General features: G+C 37.3%; 1 protein-coding gene across 4 annotated transcripts in view; it reads right to left on the bottom strand.

Annotated features, from left to right (window-relative positions):
- Window positions 1–23,681, bottom strand: part of csmd3b (CUB and Sushi multiple domains 3b) — a 159,220-nt gene extending 135,539 nt beyond the window's left edge. For all 4 annotated transcript variants that reach the window (XM_036145171.1, XM_036145173.1, XM_036145172.1 and 1 more), the window contains exons 1-5: window positions 23,576–23,681; window positions 22,675–22,787; window positions 4,961–5,143; window positions 4,429–4,755; window positions 3,127–3,321 (exon numbers count right to left, since the gene is read on the bottom strand). In XM_036145171.1, the coding sequence (XP_036001064.1) occupies window positions 3,127–3,321; window positions 4,429–4,755; window positions 4,961–5,143; window positions 22,675–22,750 (781 nt within the window). In that variant the 5' untranslated portion in view covers window positions 22,751–22,787; window positions 23,576–23,681. The remainder of the gene's footprint in view (window positions 1–3,126; window positions 3,322–4,428; window positions 4,756–4,960; window positions 5,144–22,674; window positions 22,788–23,575) is intronic.
- Window positions 23,682–24,336: the final 655 nt, after the last annotated feature.

The following is a 24,336-nucleotide window of genomic DNA, read 5'->3' as shown; positions in this document are numbered from 1 at the left end:
CAAAGAATAATAGTGGGTTTTAAGGTAAGTTTTAAAAGTGGTCAGTGAAGGAGCCTCCATTATGAGCAGGGGTAGGTTATTCCACAACTGAGGACCAACAACAGATAAATTAAATGCTCTTTCTTTGTGCTCATTTTATTAGTTAATTTATTTTGAATTGTCCAGAATTTCTTTAAACCCGACATAATCAATGATTAATAGTCATTGGCTAATTAAGTTTCACTCTGAAATGGTATTGGTCAGTGTTAATTGTAAACTCCCTAAATGGAGTAAAGAGCTCAGGTGGTCAACCTGATTCATGGCTATGTGAAAGAAAAATGTTAGATTGATCTATGTTCAGTGTGAGAGAGACAGAGAGAGAAAGAAATTTAGAAAGTTAGAGTTACAATTCATGTTACTAGGCTATTGATAACTTTTTGCATTGCTATGACAACTTAATTGGGAAGTGATCTTTGTGATTAGATTATTTGGTGGCCTAATTGTGGGCATACTGTTTAAGCAACGTTTTTTGTTTATTCTAGATATTCTTAAGATACCTTGTTTTTGATCAACATACATAATTATTGTATTTTTTCCTTAACTTATCTCCCTTATCAAAACTCATTTTGTATTGCTACCCTCCCAATGAATAAAAGAGGTAAGAAAAAAAAATGTTTCCATTTCCTATGTTATCTTCTATGATACTTTTATGATATATCTGATGGAAAATCCTTTTACAGTTTACTTTTCCAAGTATTCAGTAGATACCTGGTTTTCTTTTCTGCTGGAAACAACACTTTTATTTTTCCTTTCCTACTTTATCATGAAGCACAGCTTTTGAATTTTACATCAAGTTTACACATGTAGGTGAGAAACGACCCAACCTATATTTAGAAGTGTGATACAAATATATACATATTTATTTAATACATAGAAAGGTCCATACAAGAGGACACACAGAAGGGAGCTCTTGTGCAGTTAAAACTGAAGGATAAGTAAATATACAGTTTCTGAACATAAAGTTCAGAAATGTATAAGTTTCAGCACACTGAATTGTTTCTTTTATGTGTATTTTACAATTTTCTTTTATTTGATTACTGTATAAGCAAAAATAGTGATCAAACACATCAAATTATCGCAATTAAATAAATACGATAAAAATTGGATAATGTGGACCCATCTAATGCTAAAGTTGCTATTTTAAACAAATTATTATTATTATTATTATTATTATTATTATTATTAAGTAACAAAATTTTAAACCTTATTTTTGTTCCAAAAACAACTTTTAAATGAAGTATGAACGGCTAAGAATTATATGTCCTATCAAAAGCAAAATATTCTAATATATGTACAATGTATTTATTTTAGAACATGGGCCAAATACACACTCTGCTATTATCAAATAACATTAGAAATAACTGATGGTCATCTTTGAACCAAGTTGTGCTGTATGAAGGTAAATGCACATGCTTTGCATCAAAGAGTTAAATATACTGTCATCTAATTTTCATATTAATATCATGCATTGTCTCATGAGTCTAATGCACTGTGTCACCTCTGTGCCTAACAAAGTTGAGCTTTTGCACAAACATCTTTGTCTTTTTGCTATTATTACTTGCATTTACAGCAATATTCAATGTGATGTGATCATTTGTGAGTTGAAATAATGATATCTTACGGAAAAAAATAGTCATACTTAGAATAGAGTTACTTTTTGTTTAGATACGGAAATGCAGATTAGTTGTAATTTCCATTTAATCTATGAGTGCCATGAAATATTTACCTCCATGTAAATAGCTTTGTTGATTACTCTGAAAAGCTAAACACATAAAAGCATTATCATTATATGGCTATAAATAATTTAGTTTTATGTCTTATATTAATTAACACTTAGGGATCACGGAGGGTAAATTTTAATTAAAATATGGCTGTTGCATGTTGAATGTGTTCTTTTTAAAGTTTAACTGAATATGTGAAGCCATTAGGTTCGTAAATGTTGGAAAGAGACACAATGCTGGCGGAAAAAAGCAGGAGTTTTTGTGACCTGGAGCATAATTGCTGTGACTCATCTATGAGCTATGAGCATTTCTATTAACAGCAGCAATGTTAGACATGTCCTGACTTAATCACATCCATCACTATGGCTACAAAACCTGATTATTCTTAACCTCTGCTCAATGTAAAGGTCAAGACCACAAAAAATGGAGCACTTTTAAACAAGTAGCTGAATTAATTTTAAAAGGTTAATAATTGCTACCGTAAGATGATCTCAAACACAATAGATTTATGTACATTATGTAACGTAAGGGACATTTTTATTACATGTAGCAGTTATTTCCCAAGCTGTATATGTTAGAGCACCATGCAAGGGTTCCCCCTCCATAACTCTCTCTGTGTATTTTATGTGACGGACTAACACAAAATAGTGCATATGTATAACGTAGAAAGAAAATTTAAAATTGTTTTCAAAGTATTTTACAAATAACCATAGGAAAGTAAGGCGTGCACTTGTGTTTCACTCCCTTTTTTTACTGATCGCCCGTAACATGGTCCAACGTGGCCCAGGGCAACCAACTGCTTCCAGAAGTCACTTTCAGTAATTACTAAATCCATAAATAAGACCATCAATGTGCATTTAATTCATAGTATAGATGCAGTTGCTCTATAGCACAGGCAAGAAGAGCCACAAAGGAATAGTTTAGATCATAGCATACGTATAAAACTTAGGGGAAAAAAAATGCTCTCATGATTAGTGATGATCAACCATGTTTTCCATTCATTTTCATAAAGTATAAACATTTTGCAACATATTGCAACTCTCCGGATGTTGCAATATAAGAGTTTCGTAGCTGTAATTTCTGCAAAAAGGCGACACGCTGAGTCAGTCGCCCAGTGCACATCAAACCTAAAAACCATGTGGCTTTTACTTCTACTTCATAATTATGTGCTCATTTGTGCTGATCTATCACTTACAGTCCCCCTGGTTTTAATTTGTCAAAATTGAAAAAGTTCAAGGAGTCTGAATACTTTTGCAACAGACTGTAAACAACACTCCTCGTGTAACATCCTTCTGTTTTATACGTCTTTTCAACAGCGGGCTGGTCCCTATGTAACAGCATAGCCAGAGATCTTGTCAATGTTTACCTTCACATTTAGGAATGGGTCCACTCCACATGACTTTTCCCCGTTCTAGCTGACAGGAGATGGTCTCAGTTCCCTGGGTTTTAATGAAACCGTCCTCACACACCACAGAGATGGAGCTGCCAAGCTGGAAGCTGTCTCCAAAGCGGCGAGCATTGATGGGAATACCAGGGTCGGGACACTCATTATGGCCAAATGCTGCAGACATAACAAAGAAACAATAAATAAATAAATAAAAATAAATTATAAAGAGACAATGAAGGTTTTGGGGGATTAGAAGACCGTTAAAAGGAACAGATAAACATGCAAGAAATGTAATTTTACACTGTCAGTGTTTCTCTTTATTTTGATGACATTTCAAAAAAACATAAATATTCATGGAAGAAAATGTGACAGCCTCAATCTTTCATCCTTTCATTTTCCCTGTCTTTTCTTTCTATATCTCTGCTGATTGCTTCTGTTGCTGCAATAAATGTCGGCTTGCAGAAGTCACAACTCTCTTCGACAATTTGCAATTTAGGGTTAAGTTCTTGGGCCATCTTATAGATTTATTCTTATTTCTGTGTGTATTTTAAGTTTCAGAGAATGACGCGGACGCTCAGCATAGCTGTTTGTTTCGGTAGATTACATCAACAATTCTAAACCAATCCTAATACTAGGATATACAACAGTAATCTCATGCTTGTTCTATATATGATAAAGATCACTAAATAGAAACAGGGAAAACAAAAATGTTCATGGAGCCTCAACTTAATTGTTCCTATGGCTTAATCACTATACATTGGTATTATATAACAGCCTGTTTGAGTTTGCCGCAGCCTTATGGGAAATATTTAACCATTTCCAGGCTGATAAATATCACAGACTTTTTATCTCATTTGTTTTTGAAATTCTTTAGCCCGGGTATGATGTATTGCTTTTTGAGATGTTTTGCCCTGCTCGATGTTGTTAGATTCTATTTAACTTAGTTCTTGATTTCACAGGTTAAGCAGTCATCAGGCCTGGATGTGGTTTGTAAAACTGAACATGCCCCGTGCAATCCAAAATTAACCAGCAAAAGATAGAAATGTTAGATTTAGAGCGGTGCCCTTTAACCCTGGTCCTCAAGGCACACTGCCCTGCAGGTTTTAGATGCATCCCTGCTTCAGCATATTTGGTTTCAGTTGATGGCTAATTGACAGAATGTTTGCTGAACAGCAATCATCTGAATCAAGCGTGTTAAACAAAGAAACATCTAAAACCTACAGGGCAGACCAGGGTTGAAAAACATTGCCTTAGAGGAAAAGAGCTGGAAGAGATACATACTGCTGTAAGTGATATTAAATCCTCTCCCAGACATGGAGTGATCGGCCTGAAACTCCAGCCTCAGAGTGTTGGTGTTAGACGTAAGGTGGGACGGACTCTCGGCTCCGGAGAACCTCCCGATGACAGGGGCATCGTTTGTCTCGCCATCTTTCACAGTCAGGGAATCATATGGCGCCTCTAGGTCGAAATCATTAAATGCCAAGTGGATTCTCGAGCCTGGATCAGACTGGATGAGCCAGACGCAATTCATGTTGTTCCCGTAGCCTTCAGGGTAATCTGGGGAGAGGACGGTTCCTGAGGGAGCTGTGAAGTTGGACATGCAGGGGACTGTAGGAGGAAGAGAAAAAAAATAACACACACACACGCACATAATTTCTGTTAAATATTCATTTTCTGAGCGTCATCGGTCATCATCTGCCCTAGGCCGTAATAATCTCTGTCCTGTCACCATAGTGACAGGTCAGGGAGAAAGCTATCAAGAACATGCCAGCCCAGATGTCATGAATTATTTCCATCTAATTTTAATACTTACATATACATATGGGTATATTCGCAGACCACTGGTTGTTATCTTGGCAGGAGATGGTTTTTTCTCCGATCAGCTCAAAGCCAAACTGGCACTCAAACCTCAGGATTCCCCCGTTTGAGAAGCTGTCGCCCTCTCTTACTCCATAGAGAGGGGTTCCAGGGTCACCGCAACTCTCTTTGTCTATTTCTGAAATGACACATATTCAATTAAATTAATACATTAACATTTGCACACAACACAGAAGCTGGGATTAAATTGACACTTTGGACAGGGAATCATATCTGAACTAGAGAGCAAATACTTTTTTTTATGCCCATTTATTCCAATAAAGATGTGTGTCATTAAAAATGATTGTTCAATCATGCCTGCATATTGTACATAATTATGGAATTCACTGCTAAAAAGAATCCAAATTGGAAATGGTAAACAAAAACAGAGCTCAATTATAACTCCATATTGTTATAAATGGGAATACAACTATTCATTAGCTTTACACAAGCCAACATTCAGTTCTGAATGTGAGAACTGTCTGGCACTAGCTAACTGTTCTACTGTTGTTACAGATACACCTCATCTTCACGATTTGGTCAGCTGGCAATTTAAATTGCATTCATATTGAGACGTAGAAGAACTGGATTGTCTTTAAAAAGAATTATTCAAATATTGTACTGCAGATGTGTGAGGTGCGACACGATGTTTAATTTTGCAGCTGGATGAATTCATTGTCTGCAGTATTATAGTGATAGAGCTTCAAACAATTTCCACTCCCTTTTTTTACATCGTATTATTCACATTCTTTCGTGAGAAACAGCTGGAGATGACAGTCAATCAGCTGCAGCATCATACTACTCAAGCACAAAATATTGCAGTGAAATTTATGAACAGATCATTATGTGTCAATATATTAAAAAAACTCAAGCTAGTTGTTATCTGCCCTCATGTAGTCCAAGATGTGTGCAGATGTGGGAACAACTAAAACAATCCTTGTATTCAAATAAAAAACCCAAAATAAACTAGTCCATGAAATATGTGCAATAAAGGGGAATAATGCAGGAAATGAGTTTTAACAATGTTTATTGAAGTTGATTTACAACTTTGTAAGACATTTTTGCCATAATGACCTGTGTTTTTTCTGATAAAACAATGCTTTGAGACTAAGAAGCTTAGTCTCCCGGTTCACATGGTCCCAGAGTCAAATAATCATAAACTCGCCCCCTCTGTAATGAATAAAAACCATTGATTTGACCTGAAAACAACAAATTTCTACTTCATGATGAATCCAAAATGTTTTGGGAAATCTCTAACCCTCATTTTTTTTCATCTGGATTTTAAATATTAAATTAACACGCAGTAATAGTCGTAAAATCAAATGGAGAAAAAACATGGATTTCAGAATTATTTATGATTACAAATCTGAAAGGTGTGGCCTGCATTATCGCCTTACTAAGCCCCGCATAAAGTCCAGTACAGTTGACTGCCTTCAGAAGTCACCAAATGAGTAACCTACCACTGCAAACCTACAAATATATGGCTGTTTATATAAACTGACAGGCTGTGCAAGAGGAGCATTAAACAGAGAAGCATGTAAGGGCCAGAAACAAACCAGTCCTATATGAGCTCTTTTCACATGAGACCAAGATTGAACTTGTTCTCCAATAAGCCAAACGCCGTGTGGTGGAGAACCAACGGTATGTCTAAAAAAAATTAAAAGTTCAATATTTTTTGTCATTTATTTCAGAAAGTGAAACTCATTATATAGCTTCATTACACATACAGTGAAGAATATACTGTATATAATAAGAGCCTACACTTGAAGCTTGACTGTCTCAGAAAAATAGAATATTACATAAAGTTATTGAAATAAAAAATAATATCTTCAACAGAAATGACAGGTTAATAAAAAGTGTGTTTGATTCTTTAATGAATTTTGCTTAAAGTTGCAGGGATCCATGTTGCTGATGCACCTTTTCCTATCACACTTTATCCTTCCATTCAACTTTTCCTGAATATACTTGCATACAACACTCGTATGCAAGTATATTCAGTTATATGTTAATCATATTATTTACTAATGACCTTTAGGGGCTTACCTTCTATGTGGAGGATGTATGACTGCTATTTGGGCATCTGTCAAACCATCAGCTTTCCATATCATTATCAAGGCTATAATACGGCCCTTGAATGAATCTATATACTATGAGTTTCACTTTCTGGAATGCATGTGGCAGCATCATGCTGGGATGATGCTTTTCATCAGCATGTACAGTGAAGCCAGTCAAAGTTGATACCAGGATAGAAAAATGTCAGGCATTGCTGGGGAAAAAAACCTGTTAGAGGCAGAAGAGGACTCAGGGTGAACATTTACCTTCCAGCAAGACAAGGAACCCTAAACATACAGCCAGTCCTGCATCTATATAGTCTCTAGATCAAAGCATGCTCATGTGTCAGAACGGCCCTGTGGAAATGAGAAGCAGCGGCAAGCCTTGAAAGCTGATATCCCCAGAAATCCACCATATAAGTATAAGTTATTTTGCAAACAAGGACATATTGATTTAGGAGGGCTAAAGACATGCTAAACATTCCAGACTTTTATCCGTAAATAAATAGTTTTTTGCCTCCATTTCATAATGTTTCACAGTTATGCCCTATTTTGTGTTGGTCCGTGACATAAAATCCCAGTGGAAAACGTTGAAGTATTTTACTTTCCCTAGCCCACAGTGGAACATGGTGGTGGAAGCATTGTGCTGCAGGGAGGCTTTTCTTCAGCAGCGCAACGAGAAGCTGGTCAGAGGTGATGGGAAGATGGATGGAGCTAAATGGACGGAAAACCTGGAACAAACTCTAATAGAGGTTACACACGACTTGAAACTGGGCAGGAGGTTCACCTATCAGTGCTGGAAGTCGGTAAGATTTTTCTTGATGATATTTGTGCATTTATACTGATGTTCTGGTCACAAGTAACTATCGTCTATGGAAATTCAACTAGCCACACAAGCTGTGTCTCCATTATGCTGATTACAATGTTGTGTGTAGGATTTCTGAAAATATAATTTCCATTTCCCTCAGTTTTCCTCTCCTCTGTTCCTCTCCTGCTTTCAGTATTATTTACAGGAGTGGCCCATGGCAGGAACGAGCCTTTGTGCCTTGTGTGTGTGTGCGCGCGTGTTTCGCTTTAGTATATGTACCCTGTGTCTGTCTGTGAGCTTGGTGTGCATGTTTGTGATGTATTGCATTAATTTCCATCATGACATCGTCTTTATGAGAGCCGCAGACTCAACCAATCACGGTCTGCCCTAGCGCGTTCACACACACACACACACATGCATGCATAGCGTAAGAATAGAGAACAAATTGCTTCGGAGAGAAAACAGGCTTAGAGTTGGAGCATTCCTGTAGTGCCACCCCCCCCCCCTTTTCCCCTTTCACACACACTCTTGCTCATGATAGCAGCGCACACACTCATTCGCAAACCAATCACACTCCCGCAGCCAGCCTCTGTCTTTGATACGTACACACCGTGCTCACATACACACTTGAATAATCCCATTGTATTTGTAACAACAAGGCTGACAGATTCACAAAGGGGATTAGGGCCCTTAAAGAGGATATGTGTGTGCATTTGTGATCGGGAGAGGCACACATTCAATGTGTGTGCGGTCGCAGGTTCAATTTTTTTCCCCCTCTCCGATTGCACATTGAGCCCCATTCCATTCGCTTCCACGATATTCCATCAGGTTCACACCGTATTGTTCATGGGAATACATGTGTTGGCATGCAACCACACAGAATGCACATATAGCAGGAAAAGAGAAGAAGAAGAAAAAAAAAACTCGGCACACAGAGGAGATTTGGAGTGTAAGGTATTGCCTTCCGGGAGGGAAAATGAGACTTGGGAAACAGGTGATTCTTTTTTGTCACCATTCGGAAATTGATTTTGAGGCCACATTCAGAATGCATTCAGCATTCCATCAGAAAAGCTCAGATAGACTGATGGTTGATGCATACCAGAAAGGGCTCTCTGTTCTGCTTTATTCTTAAGCATGTTTTCGAAGTAAAAAAAAAAAAAAAAGGAAATGCAATGAACACATTAAACCCCGCAAAATAATACTCCAATATGCCAACAATAGCCACAGGAGAAGAGCAATTGAGTCTAAAGTCCATTAGTACTCCTGAGCAGTGCGGGGAAGAAATATGAACTTCAGCTGCTCTAATTACGCTGTAGTTTTCTGATTCTTTGACCTGAAAGGGAGGGGCTCAAATTGACTTCTTCACACTGTAGACATCAGAGAGGATGCTTTGCAGAATGGAAATTATCTCATTTATTACATTGGGATTTTTTCCCCCCTGCCTCTGCAAGAGTAAAAGCAGGGATTGGGATGAGATTTTGCCGATTTATTTGATGGGAGGCAACCGTAAGAAAAAAAAAATACATCAATTCACAGCTCAAACACTTCTGTGTTTCTTGTTTAACAGCAGAAGTGCAGAGATCTCTGTAACAACTCAATTAATCAACTCAATTAATCCACAGAAAATCCAAATAAGTTAATACAAATCAGTCAATAAATCAATTTATAAAGTGGAATGGTAGGTTCAAAAATCCACAAAAGCCAATAAAATAGATACAGTTATTCTTTTTTTTCTTAACTAATGACTATAAAAATATTTCTCCTTCCCAAGCTATCGCAAAACAACATTATGACAGACAAAGCTCCCAGCAGACATTTGCAAGTAATACAGTAAACAGTAAGAGGTTATATCCATACGAAGCACTCCACTGCTTAAAGGGTAACTTACCCCAAAATCAACAATTTCTTGACAATAAACTGTTAACATGGTTGGCTTATACCACTGTGTACATATCCTGGTTACTATTTTGACAAATGAGTGCATATTTGTTGAAAACCTGCTTTTGCGTCTAAAATAGTCAGTGTGGCACCCTCCTTGGGTGAAACGGTAGCCTTTCGTTGAATTTTGAATCCGTATTGCTATTGGTTCAGAAGTTTTCTGTGATGTAAGTTGGAAAACCTGACGTTAGTAGCTCTGCCGCTGTAGGAATATGGCAAGCCGTTTAGGCTGCTGGATTACAAAGCAAGGAATAAATATGAAAATATATAATTGGATCAATTATATATTGATCCATCCTCCTTTGCCTCAGCAGAACCAGCTTTTTACTGAGTGAGTGCCTTAAGACAGCGGCTCAAGCTGATAAAGCTCTGTTCTGCTGGGCTCCACAATGACTCCGACATTTGGGCACGAGGGGGTGAAAATCCTCCACCTCAAAAGACCGAACCGGGATAACTACCTGCATACTTTGTTCCATGATTCAATCTGGCAAATCAAGCTAGCTGCTGTTACCCCCCCCCCCCCCGCCCCTCCCCATCCCAAATCTAAACACTGTCTCATCTCCCTTTCCCATGTATACACATTTTATAACTTGAATATACTTTTACATGGGGGTGAGTTACACTTTAAGTTAAAGCGTGTAACATTTTGGCAGTAAGTTTAGATCAAAGTTAAACGTTTCGGGGTTTTGAGATGGTAACATCATGTTATTAGACTCATGTTAGGGCCAAATTCCTATAACTGAAATAGGTTTAAATGGTGAAATACACAAGGGCACATCTAGCTCTAAGCTAACCAACCATTGTTTTCGGATCTACTCAAAAAAGTAAAACTCAGATTGTAAAATGATCAGCACTTAGTGCTTTTCAAGTTCTACTGGCCACTCCTACACTTGCACCGTTATGCAGATGATCATGCCTTTTTGCATTAAGTGTCCTTCCCTGGGGTCTATTGATCATATATATATATATATATATATATATATATATATATATATATATATGATATATTGTTTTCTCTCATATAGTGAGAAAACAATGTTCTCCATAATATTTAGTACTTATTTTCTCCATATTATAAATCATAAATGTCTATAACTACAAGTATACTAGATACCAGGAAGGCAGACAACAACTTTCTTTCATATAGACACATAATGATCTGTTCAGATGGGAAAAAATAATCCTCTCCGACCTTGTTGCATGACCTTGTATCGTGTCTGTAATTCAAGCATTATCAGAGGGTTTCACAGAGTACATGTCCCTAGAAAACATCCTGCACTGATTTGTGCAGAGGGTGCAGGTGAGAGTACAGCACTATCCATATCTCCAGGGCATTCTTGTCATTTTCCCCCCTCAACTATGGCATAACAGCTTTCTTTGGGAACCCAAAAACATATCACAAAACCTAAATAAACACTAAACCAAATAAATATGGTTGCATATCTAGCCCTAAGTGCACAGTGTAATATCAAAGCAAGAAAGTAAACCAATTAAACCCTGCCAAGAGTCTACTTAGGAAAGGTTAAAGCCACATTTTTCAAACATTGCCTCAGCTTAAAGTAAACACAAAGAGCCTAATGAGCTCTAAACCATCTGGTGTTCCCTCTCAATGAGCTGTTCAAATTATTCATTACCACTGAAAATGGCATCTTGTATGTAAGGAATAGGGACAGCATTGCCTGGTAAATCACTGTCCATTTCATATATTTCCTTAGTTACCAAATGCCACAAGTAATTTGATATGCATCAAATGTGTGGTAAATTTCTAATGGGAGTAACAGTTTCATTATTACACAGGGTTTTTTACTTAATAAATGGCAGACTTGGTCATTCGGTATCGCTGACCGTAAAGAACATTATACAAGTAAATAATGCATGTGTGGAAAACAAAACTGCATTTTCTCTGCTGTGATTAAGTAAGTGCTGCCCTTCACAGGTTGCCCTCTGGAGCACACGCATGTGCACACATGCTCAGGAGGAAGCAGACAGCTTTTCTTGTGCTCTTTATCCCCAAAGCAAAGATTATACATGATACATTCTGAACCACATCCTCGCATGTTATGAATTAATATGTCATGCTTTCGTATTCCATGAGAACATCACAATCAAAAGGAGATTTTAATTAGAAAATCCACACTTCAAAATAAGACCACTAAAATTGTCTTTATTAACCGTGATTATAACTATTTGATAGACATGTCTGCAAATATCATGTGCTTTTACAACAGCTATTTACAGTTGTAATCCATTCTGTTAACCAACAGCTCAGGACTTTCTTTAATACATTAAAGCAAAAAAAAAAAAAAAAAAAAACTCTTTCTTGTTTTTGTTTGGAAGCCTATGAATGTGAGAAGCTGCATTTCTGATCATTTTTAGTCAACATATATTTTTGTAGTTAAAGAATGGTAATGGTAATTTTGCCTCTACAGCATTTGGGATATATCTAAACAAAAAAAATCATATTTTTCAGCATGCAGATATGGCTTTGCAAAATAACAGCATTATACCATTGATGGATGTATCTCTATTCCTCTGAAATGATACAGTAACATTCCATTCAGTACAGGCCAACCGTATACGACTCTGATAACTTTATGTTGAAGCATGCTGCTTTTTTTCCACCTTTTAATTCAACTCCCCTTAGAGGAAAATTACATAAAAAAGAGATGAATGAGGAACAAAAACAGCCAGACAAAAAACAAAACAAAACAATCTAACCCAGAAAACAAAACAAAAAAAGAATAAACCCATTCAATGTATGAACAAAGCATAAAAAATGATTGCTTCAGGAAATATGTCAGAAGAGCTAAGAGCAAACAGGCACAACAGCAGTGTTTTAGACAGCAAACCTAAAAATGGATGGGTGTATGGATGCACATCTCCGCAAAGACATATGAAAATAACACAGGTGGCCAAGCAATGCATTGTTGATTCTTTCTCTTTCAACCCATGCTGTACAGACCCACACTGTTGTCCCATTGAACCAGAGGTCAGCAGTGGAGCAAAAATTCACCTTGAAATCTTTTCCTCCAATAAAATCATATCACTTATTCAACCATAAAGGCCGAAATCTTAAAACTGATGGATAGCATAATGTCTCCATGAGGGGAAAATTATTAAGTTCTAAAGTCAAGAAAACAGACTTATTTGAAGCAACCTGGACTGCATTAGCAGGGTATTGTGTGGTTGCACATGTCCTTAAATTGGCGTACAACAGACATGCCAAAAGTGTAATGCTTGCTCTTTGAAATTTTCCATCGTTCACTCACAATATTCTGTTTACAATACGGAGGACAGAGTATTGTATAAAATACCCAGCTGTGTTTCCATCTGACATACTAATTGAGAGCAGTAGGATTATAAGGCACACCATCAATTTTTGAGAAAATGTAAGGATTTGAAGTGTGCCTTATAGTCCGAAAGAAAAACGGTAAATTACAACGGACAAGAGGGACTGATAAGGCATTAAAACATATCAAATTATAAGAATTATGCAAGTAATCAAATAATAAGCAGTCTATATGAAGGTGCATGGTCTGGATCCAAAAACAGAAATGTGAATATCATTGTAGTCTAAATATTGGGTAAAACAGCATACAAAAAGTTTAGCATTAACATGCTAACGTTAGCAGTCAGGTTGTAGTTATGAACTATTTTGAACAATGTAGTCTACAATCCCTCTACACTACATTTATTGTGCAACATTTCTTTGTAGTAATAACTAAGTACACATACTTAGTAAGGTTGCAAAGATACAGTCAACTCACAAGACAAAGTGATACATAACCCTGGGTTCATGAGAACATGACGGGGTGTGACGTTAACAACTTTTGTGGCAGGGTGTGGGAGTCAAACTATCTCCTTTTTTACTCTTAAAAGTTAAGTAATGGTTTCCCAAATCTCAAATTGTGGTGATTAAATATAATCCAGATATTTTGAAAAAAGTGCTAAACAGCCCTTTATAAAGGGCTCAAACAATACTTTGGCACCAAGAGGACTCCGTAAAGCAGACTCATAATTAGCTCATTATTAGCTTACTACAGTAGTCTTAAAGTGCTTAAAAAAATGTTTGTAATCTTGCCTGTCACTCAAACAAAGTTCCTTTTTTCTAGCTTGAACCCAACCTAGAATATTTTTGCCATTCAAGTAATTTAAAAAAACGGATAGGACATCTTCTATGTGAGAGTAACCATCAGTTGTCAACCCAGTGGGCAGTCTTTATTAGTCCAGTCCATCAATACAACAAAGCAACTTTCTAACTTCAATAAACAACTCTCAGAAAGAGGCAGGATATCAAGCTTCAACCACTCACTGTCATACCTGGGGCTTGTAATGATATTTTGACTGAACTGCAGATAGATAACGCTCTGCAAGAAAGACTTCACTTGAATAAAAATGCAATGTGGCTTGTTTATTGTTACCGGCTTAATTTCTACTCTGCTTATTATTGTCCAGGAGAAAAAATCCATATAGGACTGACAGATACTGAAAAAAACTACACTCCCCATTGTTTATACGTTATTACTTAAACAAGATTAAACCCAGCCAAGGACCTGCAAGTAATATTAATGTTGGATCAGTCTTCACGTTTTATTTCATTCAATTAAGAATCAAAGTCATCCTTTTTGGGCCATGAATGTGTTCACAATCAAGGAATTTGACTTGTCAGAGTGATCACAGCATAGAGTTTTTTTGGTGTAGGCATTTAAACAGTATGTTTTTAAGTAAAGAAAAGTGAAACAGAGGTTGTGAGTTGTGAAAGTCCGATTTTGGTTCTGTTTCACAGCAGTGTAGCTGTAACCTTGCCTACAAGCTGAATTTTCACAGTATTTGTGTGTTCACAAACACACAGGAATCCATGTTCCACCTCAACTGTTCAGTATGAGCCGGCCAATCCCGTTGCAGTAATATGGTTAGAGGTGGGACATACAGCTGTGACGAAAGCAAAAGCCACTGAGCCCACAGCTGAACCAAATTAAACATGGCAGCGCAGGAAGACACGTGCATTGATGCTGTTATTACATTTTTTTTTGGTCAGACTCCCCGATTTCATCTTTGAAAGAAGAACTGCAAGAAGTGCCTTGACCAGCGTAGCTTGTTGTGATTTCTCATGGTTCCTGCAGCTTAGAGCATTTTCATTGACATCATGATTGGCTAAAACCAAATTTTGGCATGCAAGCACTAGGTGTCGAAAAGTTATGCTGAGTGTCCCTCCTGTCCCTGAACAGATTCAATTGGAGCAGACCAAGGTTGATAATGTGTAGAACTAAACCGAAAGTGCTACACATTATCAATCTGCCTTGTCAGGTTAGTGTAGTTGACTAATCAGTTTGTATAGTGTTCATCAGAGAGTTTGTGTGCAGCATGTGTGGGATCTACAGAGATGTTAACAGGCTTTTTCCTGACCCCAGACTTGTACAAGTTCTGGATGGTGGGAAGGTCAGCCCTGGTGATCTTCTCAGGATACCTGATTGTTTGTTGCAGTTTGGATGTATCCTGTTTTGTGGATGAGCCAAGATCGAGCAGGTCCTGTGGCAGGTTGTGGTTCTTGAGTTGCAGCAGGAAGTACAGTCTCTGCTGGGCCTTCCTCCGAATCATGTCTATGTGTGAGGGCCATCTCAGGCCCTGAGAAATGCTGGTTCCAAGGAACTGAAAGTGATCCACAACAGAAACAATGACGTTGAGGATGGCGAGGGGAAGTTCTCTAGAGTCTGTCATCATCTTGACTGATCTATGTGGCTCTGACTGCACCAGTGGATCAGCCAATCCGCTTACTGTCTGTGTGGACTTGTGATTATCCTGGATCAAGCCAATGACAGTGGTGTCATCTGCAAACCTCAGGAGTCTCAGAGATGCATGCAATGAGGGATAGTCATTTGTGTACATGGAGAAGAGGAGTGGGGAGAGTAGATACACTTGGGGGACACCCGGCTGACGGTTCTTTAGCGTGAGAAGATGCTCCACTACCTCACTTGTTGCTGCCAGTCAGTCAGGAAGCTGGTGATCCACTGAAAGGTTGAGGCCAGTACTGTGAGCTAGATGAGCTTCTAGTTGAGGATGTTTGAGTTGATGGTGTTGAAGGTTGAGCTGAAGTCCACAAACAGGATCCTGGCATACGTTCCTGTGTGGTTGAGGTGGAGCAGGATGAAGTGTAGACCCAGGTTGATTGTATCATCTGCCAACCTGTTCTGCCCAGTAAGCAAACGGAAGGGAGTCTAGCAAAGGGCGTGTGGTGTCGTTCAGACGCTTCACCAGTCGCTCAATTGATTTCCTGACCACAGACGTATGTAGCCATTTAACCCAGTGGTGGTATGAATTGGCACATGTGCTAATCTTGTGACAGATATATCGATCTATTGCTTCTTTTCCCCTACACGGTGAAGGTTGACAGGTGAAATTCACAATCTGTGTTCCAACTTTTTCTAATTTACTATACTGCACGCACATTTTGCATCAGAATCATAAAATCAACTGTTTCCAAGCATAAGATCAGATCAGCTCTCAAGTCTCATGTAATGACATTCCTCACGCAGAAAATTAACAAAGTCCATACCATACTTTGTAAGAGCTGGCCTTTGATGTGTCTACTGCATTAATTAGTCTACAACAATAGTGTTAGATAATACAAGAAGATAAAATAGCGTTAGAATGAAGTGCTGAAAAATCTAGAGCTTAAGGTATTGGGTCTTCACAGGAAAAACATGGTGAAATCCACAATTTCTGCAAATATTGTGACAGCAGGTATCTTTATCACCGTCATAACAGTTAAAAGATACATACAAGTAATAATTTATGATTTCATGTTTCTGTCAGCTCGTTTTAATTTATCCACTGCTACATCACTGTTTTCAATGTCTATTTTTGCAAAGCTCACTAATCAGTAGCTCGTTTTTAGTGCATGCATTAAAGGAGCTATATAATCTAGCTTAGACCAGTTCTAACTGATGGCCCTTATATCTTGTTGCACAGACCTCATGTCTGGCATCTCAAAAGATTCATCACACACTGCTGCCTCTCTGGCAGTTCAATCAATCTGAGGTGTCTTTAATGGCCACATCCCTTGTCAAAACAATGCGTCAGTGAGCAGTGGATGAACGAGGGCAAATGGGCACCTGTGTCTGTTTCAAATAGCAGGAATTATCTAGTACTCCAAAGTGGAGCAGCGGGTTTTCTCCTAACGTTCATTTCTGCATCAATCCAACTGGCAGCTGTTCCCTTTGAATTATAGAAAGCAGCGGTGGTGTTCTGAAATCCCCACATTGGTGCAGCACTTAAACTCTCCCAAGCAAGATGAGGTGGCGATGACGAAATACGGCTCTAACTCCTGAGGGATCAAATCACTGATCACAGAAAAACAGAGGAGGAGCTGAAATAGCTGCCGGCCACACAAACCTCTAAATGTCCTTGTTTTCTTACTGAGAAAAATCATTGGTAGAGTTAGTAATGCATTCCTCTACATGTTAAACTTTATTGAGAAATTATTATCTGAACACTGCACAAGTTCACATACCAGAAATTCTTTGATGGAATATTACTTAAACTATTTTTAATCAATCTAAATGTAAAAAAAAAAAAATCCATAGATATAGAATGAAGAAGTAAAAATATATATTTATATGAATTATTAAATATGTTTTCTAATTTAAAGAATGCTTTAAATTGTCTTTGAAACTTGTGGACAACTTTAAAAACTCCACAACGCACACTCTAGAGTCTGCTCCATACACCATTTAGCTGAAATGCTAAATAATTCCGTTTCCTCCCTTTTACTTGACATCATTAACATAAAGAATTTGCATAATGCATGCCTGGTGGCTATATGGCACATCTTAAACAAAGAGGCCATTTTGCACCTGGCTATTTTTGCTTCATTAGCTAAGGTGCCGAAGCAGACCACAGGAAGATTGGTTGCAAAGGTGTACGTATAAAACATTTCAAACTGCTAAACCCATTTCAAAAGATTGTCACATGGGAAAAAAAATACTTACAATGCAGCATTTAACAGTTTGAGTGAAAAGAATATGGCAGAAACCCACAAAGACAATTCAGTCCACCTAAGCTGACAGACCAGGCAAGACAAGCCTTAACCAAAGCAGCAGATAGGGGGCAGCCATGGTAACTCTGGCTGTACTACAGAGATCTACAGCTCAGATGTAGGAGTCCTTTTACTGAACAACTCAGTTGTATAAATCTGGCTGGAAAAATAAAAAACTTTAAAAAGCCCTGTGTGGAGTTAGCCAGTTTGTAAGATGGCCCTCTTGCCAGATGTGACTTAAATTGAACTGTGTGGCCCCAAATGTAAAATGCTGTGTGGTGGAAAAGCAACACTGCAGATAACCCTGAACACACCATACCAATAGTGTAATGCGATAGATGCAGCATCATGCGTTAGGAATGCTTTTCTTCAGCAAGGACGAAGAAGTAAACCCAATGGAGACTGCAGAAAACTTGAGACTGGGGTTAAAGTCTACCTTCCAGCAGGACAATAACCCTAGACACACAGCCAGAGCTACAAAGGGGTGGAATTTGGAATGGAATAAACCATTTTCAGTTGTTAGGATGGCCTAGTCAAAGTTTAGACATGAATTTAATTAAGAATCTGTAACAAAAATTTAGCTTTTTACAGATTATCTCCATCCAATATGAGCCCGATTTTCTGTCTGTAAATGTGCAAAGCTGGTAGACACGTGTAAAAAAAAAAAAAAGAAAGAAAAAAAAAAAGATTTATATGCTGTTGATACCTTTTTATGATCCTGGTCATAAATGTTGGAATGATGTGTTCCAATAAACATACTTTAGTAGCCAGATGTAATTAAAGCATATATTTCTGTGTGAAGAAGGCATCACACATTGACAACGTAATAAGTCCATAAAACACACACACACACAAAATGCACAAGATATTTACGGTGAAATAGCATAAATTGATCTGCGCTAATCGATGCGCACCCCCCTTAAGTCAAATAAATATGAATTAACCCTTACTTAATTCCACTGACCACTGGGCAAGTTGTCCCTTTACTGATTTCTATTGTTGCAGTTTTTGATCAGCTTGTCAGAGGGGAATCAGTTTTTCTATCTTTAGGGACATTTTGTATATCCAATTTGAGAACCTGCATCTACTGTAAGGAAATGTGGTTTTATGACAAATGTCTATCAGCAGGATGTTGTTCATAGGTATTTTAGTTTGATCAAAGGCCATAAACAAACAATATCCATCTACTGTCCCAAATTACTATCAATGAAATTCATTGAGCGCTGCAACTAAAGTCAGGTTCCTTATATGTGAACATAACCATCGACAAATCCAGCTGATTCTGAAGTCGTAGCATATTTGACATCTAGCTATTTATGTATGGGTAATTTATTCCATAATTTAATAAAAACGTTACCTTACAATATAATAAATTAAAGTAGGTTGGAATAAAGATGCCGATCATGGATAAGGAATGCTGGAAAAATCTGACCAGAAGCCATTGTCATCAATTTCGTTCACCTACGGCCATGAATATTGTTATGTCCAAACATTAAGTCTCTGCAGAAATAGTAAACGGTAGAGACAACCACAAGACAATCCCTTTATACGAACTTGTCTCCCGTTTCTTTGGGTGAAAAGGTACTAAAAAAAATCCCGTTATCTAAATGATACAAATTGAGGTTAAAATGAATAACAGTTGGGGTTAAAGAAGAAGAAAGAGGTAGCAAAGCAGGTCTCCAGGAAGTTTATATAATAATTGAAAGTAATAACATTGTTACGCAGTAAAAACAGCTGTGTGCTTGTGTGTGGATTGTGTAAGATTTGTACCCCCTGCAACAAGAGTTGAGTCAAAGGGCTCCTGGCTGGCCTTGCCTTTAATAATAAATGAATGGTGACAAGAAAAACAGACCGACACAGAGATTGAGAGAAAGCCAGAAACACAGAGACAGACAAAGCGTGAGCAAGTTCAAAAGAGCATAAAATAAAAATAAATAAATAAAATGCTCTGGAGGTCATTTGACAAACAACACTAAGGATAAGGAATTTCTGATACAGAAAATGTGAGAGCTAGAAAAGGGGGAGAAAGTGTGGACCCAAAAAAAAAAAAAAAACACTCCATTAGAGGGAACCTGACAGACAGGAAGGCATTGAGAGGACGGTGGATAGACAGATGTCTAATGAGGAAAAATGAGACTTGCAGAGACAGAGAGCGAAGGGACTGCAGGGCGAATGTTAGGCGGGAAAGAGGTGAGTGACTTGTTGGTAGAGCTTCGTTGGCTCACAGATGGAAGAGCTGTCCAACACACATGCGCTCATACAGAAACGCACAAACACTGCACGGTGCGCAGCTGATTTGGCAGCAAGGCTGTTGATAATGTTTATATTTCATAACCAAGGTCCAAGGATGTAGCTTTAACAGCACAATCACATACACATCTACCCAGCCTGTCTGTCCTCTTTGTTCCCTCTCATATTTGTCAAAAAAAAAAACACATACATCTCACAAAACCACCCACCTTCATAGTAAATCTTGTGGGTGATGAAGCCAGCCACTGTGAGACAAACACATTTATCTTGCACTGACTGCTCATATAACTTTTTTCCAGTATTTCAGTGTGGGGGAGAAATTCACAATTATTCACCTGGGTAATTGTTAAATACATCCTTAGACCAATGTCATTTTTTATTTTATTGCGCTGTGATTCTGAAACTGATGATTCAACAAAAAGCTATGAGGTATATTCTTCTGAGGTACATAGTATACAAGGAACCAAACGACAATAAGAAATAAAATTAAAGGTGTGTCCCCATGTTTCCTATAGGAATCAAGACCAGACATTCCCAAAGCCATTGATCCAACATCCTTCTCATTTAAGGACTGACAGACTCTTTTACAAACATTTTGAAAAAACGTGCAATCCCTTTCGCCTAACAGTTCTCTAGATACATGTGCAAGACGTACTGCAGGCAGCCTAAAAATGAGCTATTATTTAATGTTTTGTTTTTTCATTTTTTTCATATTACGACATGTACTATTATCTCTTTAAACTACCTCTTCTGAAGAGGCTCTTATTTCCCACATTTAAAGTTTTTCATGGTAGTGTACAGTTTCAGAAAAAAAATAAAATGAATGCCTATGCCGAAGCATGCAATATTAATTAAGAGTATTTCACATCACTGTTTATGCTGCCCGGCACAACATGCAAATGATACGAGGGAATGCTGGCAGATGAATATGCATGCTGACTTTTTTTGTTAGATATTTCAGTGTTTTCTTCTTTTCTGAAAAATATTGAATTTTAATACAGACATCACGCTGAAAAATTGGTGTTTTCTGGCTTCCTTTTCATGCACAGACAGCATGAGTGTGAGGGAATTCCATCAACAGTCAAATAATGGAGGTATGGTTAAGAAATTGCAATTAGTATTCCAATTGTGGAGCCTAAACTTTACCCAGTGTGCAAAACGCACCTTTCTAAAACCCTTTGAAAAGTAACCAGCAAAGATAAATAAAGTATTGAACCCCTTAATGAACTCTCATATTGTATGAGATAAAATAATAAAATGCTGTCTGTGGTTGCAAATGGATTAAGTTAAAACTTTTAAGGTATGTGAAAAAGTTATGTGAGCCACGTTATAAACAAAACTAATAAACAGCAAAGAGGTGCAAATACTGTGGGGCTCTGGAACAAATTGACACTCTAATATTCTATTTATCATGGTTATTCTTACATCTATCAATCAATTTACTTCTACTTAATGGGACCAAATAGCATCACTGTAACCAATATTTCAGTAATATTGTTTTTTATTTTATTTTAAATCACGCTGGAGATCAAGAGCTGTCTGTGCCAATGCAATGGTGCTATTGTTTTTACACGTCTGGAAGTGACTACATTACATGACTCAGCACCTTGACCTCATTATGACATAAATCCACAGATGATGACACTTAAATGAGGCACACAAAGGTAATTTGTACAGCAAAGCTCTTCATGTTTCATAGAGTGTGATCAAATGAACAGTCCATCCATCAAATAGGGGATTCAGGAATGGGTCATATTTTAAGGATGTCAAGAGACAGGTTGACATCAAGTATAAATATTTTGTTCCAGTTAATCTTGAGATCAGAGCCCAGCTATTGCTACTGCTGTCTTTATTTAAAAAAAAAATCTACATCATCCAACAGACTGAAAACATTCTACTCCTGTCTAATCAAAAGAGGTTGTGGCTCCTATTCAATGAGATTTCACCAAGAAGCAATTTATCTTGGAATCAAAATACAAAACACATTTTTTGTTAACCTGAACACAAGAGGTTTGCAAGGAAAGGAAATCACACATTGATCCCAGATAGACAGAAATAACAGAATCACAGTTATACTTGCAGCTAAGCTCAAAATGAATTATACACTTGCAGATTTAGATTTAAAACGTATCCCATTCACCCAAGAAGTTTGTTTCTGACAGGAAAAGAGACAAGCATCTCAAAAGATAGTAAATAAAAAAAAAATTAAAAGGTTTTCATTTACATTTTATTAAAATGACTTGTTGAAAATTATTAATAGCCTTTTCAATAATCAAGGACAAATCTGTAGAGTGAATTTTGCTTGTTTCCATTCATATTTAATGATTTATCTTTGGTCATGAGCTCCAAGTCTTTTAGTGAAGGTCGCTCTACAATTACCCTCACTTCTGCATCTTAACCCATCCCCTTGCAACCTTCTCAGAGCACAAGCGTGCTGCTCTAACCACTAGGTCACCACTCCCACACAAAAACACTAATTTACAATTTTTGAACCATTTTCTGTACTGTAAAAACATGCATTTCTTGCCCAACCCCCTTTTTTTGACCCTAATATTAAAACCGCACACAAACAAATACTAGCTCCTTACCTTTGTAGTTGATCTTAAATCCTATAGATCCAACACTCTCATCGGACTGGAGGTGGAGCCACATCTGGTGGGTCATGCTGACAATCAGGTCAGGCACAAAGCTGCCTGATAAGCTGGAGCACAAAAATGCATCACTATTAAATCACTGTCATCATAATTACCATTAGAAAAAAAGTACAATTTTCATCACTGCAGTCATTGTTATAATCAGTTTCTCAAGTGAGGCTCAGGGTATGAATAATAATTTCTTGGACTAAACTGGAGCTCAGTGCTATGCAGATGGCTGCTTTTGGACAACACTTTCCAGTATTTTCTTCTTAAACTTGGAATGCCGTTTACAGATAAAGTGGAGAGAAAATTTCAAAACTTCATCTAAGTTACTGAAAACATTCAGAAGTGACGCACCTTTTATGCATTTTAAAGGATTTAAAGTCATGAAAAAGCTTCTTTAAAAAATACTACACATGATTTATCCTGCTGCTGTATGAGCTCAATTGTGCCAAAACAGATTAACAGCATTCATTAAGGCCAGTGATTAACATTAATTAAAACTAAAATCAAGATCTGGAATGAAAATTAATCTCATTCAAATAATCAAATAAATAAGTATATGTGGGATTAGCATATTCTCCAATTGTTTTTTTGCCATGTTAAAGTGAGAAGAAGTACAAAGTTCAAGAGACTTAAAATGAATTTTCAACGTAAAGAAATAAACAGCAGCAGTCACCATGTCACACAGTGGCAATGATCAAAGAAAAGACCAACGCTGTTGCATTTCTATGTTGATAGTATTAAACTTTATAATATTCTTGCACAGTACTCTGCACAATAATTAAGTTTGGGTTAAAAAAATACACAAAAGGTACAAACAACCATCTTAAGAACATTAAATAATACTTACACCTGAAGTATGGTTGTAGGATCTCCCACTTCTCCTCCATCTCCTATTGTCAGTGTGTCATAGGCTATCTCCAGGTCAAACTCTTCAAAGTTGATCTGAATCACCTAAGGATATATAATCAGACAAAAATAAATAGATTCAGTTTTTTCCTTTAAAGCAAATGTTAAAAGAATACTCCTTTATAGGGATTTTCTTGTGTTGTTGACCATTTAATGCTCTTTCACACAATCCACATTCACCCGTTTTCACACATGCCTCCACCAACACAACCATCTGCAAACCTATTTATTATTATGTTTCTATCGCAAATAAACTTTGAAGTCTGTTGTTGGGAAAGCTGCAATCAAACATATAGCCATCTATTTGCTAGATGAGTAATTGAGTTTCAGCAGCTCCATAAACAAAAAGCTACACACTCAAATCTAAAAGGGATACTTGTATGTGTTTTAACCAAGAAAGAGATCTAAAACTATTCAACTTGAAACAAAAAAATTGTGATTTAAAAAAACGACATGCAAACTTTAAATTGCTGTAGTACCAAATCAGAACCAATAGTTTTGACAAGAGGTTTTGGGGTTTGTGTTCTCAGTTCTGTACTCAGAAACAGAAAGAAGAAACCTACAACATTATTCCTTGAATCATTTTTGCTAATCTGAAAAATTACATTATAAAACAGTTTTCAGGGCTTCAGGGCTTTACTTGAGTCCACTGTGTGGCTACAATTCAGAAGACAAGGGAAGAAGCACTGCAGCAAACAGATT

The sequence above is a fragment of the Fundulus heteroclitus genome, chromosome 13 (genome assembly GCF_011125445.2).
Source record: "Fundulus heteroclitus isolate FHET01 chromosome 13, MU-UCD_Fhet_4.1, whole genome shotgun sequence".
Taxonomy (NCBI): domain Eukaryota; kingdom Metazoa; phylum Chordata; class Actinopteri; order Cyprinodontiformes; family Fundulidae; genus Fundulus; species Fundulus heteroclitus.
This window is presented reverse-complemented; position numbering and strand designations above follow the sequence as displayed.